We start from the raw sequence: 3,774 nt of genomic DNA, 5'->3' as shown, positions 1-3,774 counted from the left end.
AAAAAAAAAAAAAAAAAAAAAAAAAAAAAAAAAAAAAAAAAAAAAAAAAAAAAAACCAGTCGAATATAAAATTTGAAAAGGAAGGCATTTAATAAATTTTGTATGAAAGTGCGCGTCGATCAGCGGCGTGAATAATTATTTTATAATATGAATCATGAATCATGTTTTAATTTTCATTCCAGTAAACAAATTTCGTTCCTCGTCCTGACCATACGACTAGAATCGGTCAGTTGATGTTTCAGAGAACAACCATCCTTATAAATATATCTATTTAACAGTTTATGAAGTATTATAAATTTTTTTCAATACTTGAACATAAATTTTCTTTTTATAATTGTTATTTGATTTGTTTCTTATTTATATCTAGTTAGTAATAACTTTTTTTTTGTCTACATTAACAAAAATTTAATTGGTTTGATTTGAAAAAACTCTATGCAATATATTTTTAATGTTTTTTTTTATTTTATTTAATATATTATAACACATAAAAAATTTAAATATAAATTTTTATTAACTATTTAAATAAATAAATTTAATTTAAATGACATTTGTTACTTGATCCGTAATAATGTATAATAAATTTATAAATGTCTTTGCAAGGTTGATTGCACTCTGAAAAATAAAAAATAGCAACAAGCAGCCCGCTTTTTTTATTTCTAATAACAAAATAGTAAATATAAACCCTATTTTTTTTTTTATTATTGTTTTTCATTTTTTCTTTAAATAGTCATGAATTTAGATTGCAATTTCATTCTTCGATTATTATTTTCTTTTACTATTTTCTATAAAGAATATATAATGACTTGATTTTGATGGTAGGCCTAATGAAATTTTTAATTTTTTCACATTTTCTGATTTTTTAAAAGCAATTTTTTTTTTTGCCTCTTTTTTCATTTTTACTTTAGTAGAACGAGATTTGGAAACAATTTTCTAGTTTCCTTTTTTTTTGTACGATAATATATTATATACTATTAATTTTACTTAAAAACTTTTAATATCATTTTTATTTTATGTAAGCAAATTATTATACATATATTTTTATCATATTTTAACATATTTATACATTTCCATATGCATAACAATAAATATGTCAAACATATTGATAATAAAAATATATTAAGCATATTGACAAATTTTCCATTATAATTAATTTTTTTTTTATTAGTAAATAGTTCAATACTAAATAATATATTTATACAATATTCTTAGTTCTTAAATATTATGTCTCCATTCTCGTTCTACCATTATTTTTGTGATACATAAACTTCATGAAGAAGTATCACAAAAAAAGTTCAGAAATTTCTTCAGAAATCATTTCTAGAGAAAAAGTAGTTTTAGAATTGCTAAAAAGCTTCCTATTAACTCGTTGATAACGTATGTAATGTCAAACACGTTAAACAAGTTATTATGAAATTTATTACTATTACTACCAAATTCAGTGTGCAACATTTAATATTATCATAAAATTCAATGTGCTGTATTTAAGTAAGTGTTTTTCTATTCTATCTTGTGATTTCATTCTACCACAACCAATTTTATGACTTTGAATTAACAAAGACTTCTAAAAAAATTTCCAAAGGATATTTCTTGAAATACAGCTCCATAACTTTAAAAAGATTCTTAGAAAATGTTTTCAAGAAATGCCACTGGAATGCGTTTCTAGAAAAAGTTTCCAAAATATTTTGGTGTGCTTTAATTAGCCTTGAGCTTGTCATATTCCACTGTTCCATTAGTGAAGCCCTTCTTTTGGAATTTACCACCTTTGTTAATATAAGATCTTTGGAAGAATCTACAGAAGAGAATGAAATAGCTGAAGTACATAAGCAAACTAAGTTTAACATTTAAACGTGAAATATGACATTCAATTTGGTTCTCCAGATACTGGTGAGCCGAAATATTTATAATGCAACCAATGAACATTTGTGTTATCTGTAGCACAGTGATTAACATGGCGCATATTTTTGGTGGTCTGTATTGCATTGCTTTCAAAGCATAATAACTATACATTATGGAATGAATAAAAAAGTTCATTACAACGAACCATCTCGCGGATGCTGTATATTCTGAATATGAAAACCATGAGTAAAGAAGAACTGTTATGTGATGATACCAATGTAGAAAAATCAATTCTTGTTTTCGTAATACTATAAAGATTGTATCACCAAGCTCTGGAAGTTTTGATAGAACAAACATCCATGTCCAAAAACCAGACACAACATCTTGTTCAATAAAGCTGTAAGAAAATAATTATGTTTTTATTTTTTTTTTATTGTAGTATTTACTATTGTAGAATTATTATTATACTTTTTGAATATAACTTGCAAATGATATATTCAAAAGAACAATTCTATTGAATCAATTTAAAAAATTATTACATGTATAATATTAATTTTATAGTTTCATAAAATACAAATTGTCGAACAAATATTATTATAATCAAAAAATTACTCTTTATATAAATAATAATTTTAAAAATATCAAATATGACAGAATTGTATTAATATTTAATTAATACATATAATAAATTTTTAAATTTTATTATAATCAATTAAAAATATTTTAAAGTATAAAATATAAAAATGAAATTACCTAGGTATACAAACACTATGGTAAAACCCATAATGTTTTAACACGTGGACCAATTCTGGTAATGTTCTAGTTAATCCAATAATAGAGAACGATGCAAGCAATGTGTTCCATAAAGCAAGTACGCCCCTGAGTTCAAACCTTGGTCTAGTTGACATATAATGCTTTCCGCCAAAAATTAGGATCATGTAAATGCCACAATAATAGAAACAGTTCGTCCAATTCTTCGTCATCCATACTTTAGTTTCTGTATGAATGAAATTTTCTTCGAAATTAAATACATAAGAATAATTAGGTACTGTGACCACTTCCATGTAAGACAATTTATTCATCTTGATATATTTTTTTCTTTTCGGTTAATTTGAAGTTAAAAAAAAGACTTCTTTCCGTCTCTGCTGCCAATTGACCTAGAAAGAAGAAAAAAACAATTGTTGAGAATTTCTTTTAAAAATTTAAAAGATAAAAAATTTAACAAGTTCCATATACTATAACCTCTCGTAGACAAAACTTCTAAATTGACACATCAACATTCTGAGAAGTTGTAATATTATTTAATTACATATTTCATGTATGTGTACGAGAAGCATTAGACCTTAAGTTTCATAACAAAAAATTTGAAGATGAAGCATCGGGCATCATAAAGATTGCATATTGTAGGTATTATTTTTATATCAGTTATTTTCTGCATCTCACCAGCAAACATCAATGTCTTTTCAAAATTCTAGTTATCTGAAAGATCATAATGTAAAATCCTAAATAATATGATTCTATAAGTAATATATATTGTAATAATATTGATGAATATTTCAAAATTAAAAAAATTTTTTAAAATTATTTAAACAAAATAATTATATTTAGATTTAATAATTAATTTGTTTTTAAGGAAATTAATAATAATTAAATATAATAATAAAATATACATAAAAGAAATAAATAATTATTGAGATAATATAATAATACATAATTTTATATAATAAAATTTATAATTTATAATTTATATAAAAATTTAATATAAAATATTGTAACAATTCATAATGATTAATTAGGTTTATATACATATAAATATAAAAGAAGTTTATATTTAATGTTCAATTTTAAATAATTTTTATATAATAAAATTTATTTTTATTTCATATATGAAATTATTATATATTTTTCTATGTTTTATATCATCTAAAAAAATGTATT

The 3,774-nt window shown here is 22.3% G+C and overlaps 1 protein-coding gene across 1 annotated transcript in view; it reads right to left on the bottom strand.

Annotated features, from left to right (window-relative positions):
- Positions 1 to 691: 691 nt before the first annotated feature.
- Positions 692 to 3,774, bottom strand: part of LOC102677221 (elongation of very long chain fatty acids protein 6-like) — a 75,843-nt gene continuing 72,760 nt past the window's right edge. Inside the window, exons 2-3 of the mRNA XM_006620981.2 lie at positions 2,590 to 2,993; positions 692 to 2,233 (exon numbers count right to left, since the gene is read on the bottom strand). Of these exons, the coding sequence (XP_006621044.1) occupies positions 1,693 to 2,233; positions 2,590 to 2,918 (870 nt within the window). The 5' untranslated portion in view covers positions 2,919 to 2,993 and the 3' untranslated portion in view covers positions 692 to 1,692. The remainder of the gene's footprint in view (positions 2,234 to 2,589; positions 2,994 to 3,774) is intronic.

The sequence above is a fragment of the Apis dorsata genome, unplaced genomic scaffold (assembly GCF_000469605.1).
Source record: "Apis dorsata unplaced genomic scaffold, Apis dorsata 1.3 scaffold_575, whole genome shotgun sequence".
Classification (NCBI taxonomy): domain Eukaryota; kingdom Metazoa; phylum Arthropoda; class Insecta; order Hymenoptera; family Apidae; genus Apis; species Apis dorsata.
The sequence above is the reverse complement of the archived record's forward strand: the minus strand, read 5'-3'. Positions and strand labels throughout refer to the sequence as shown.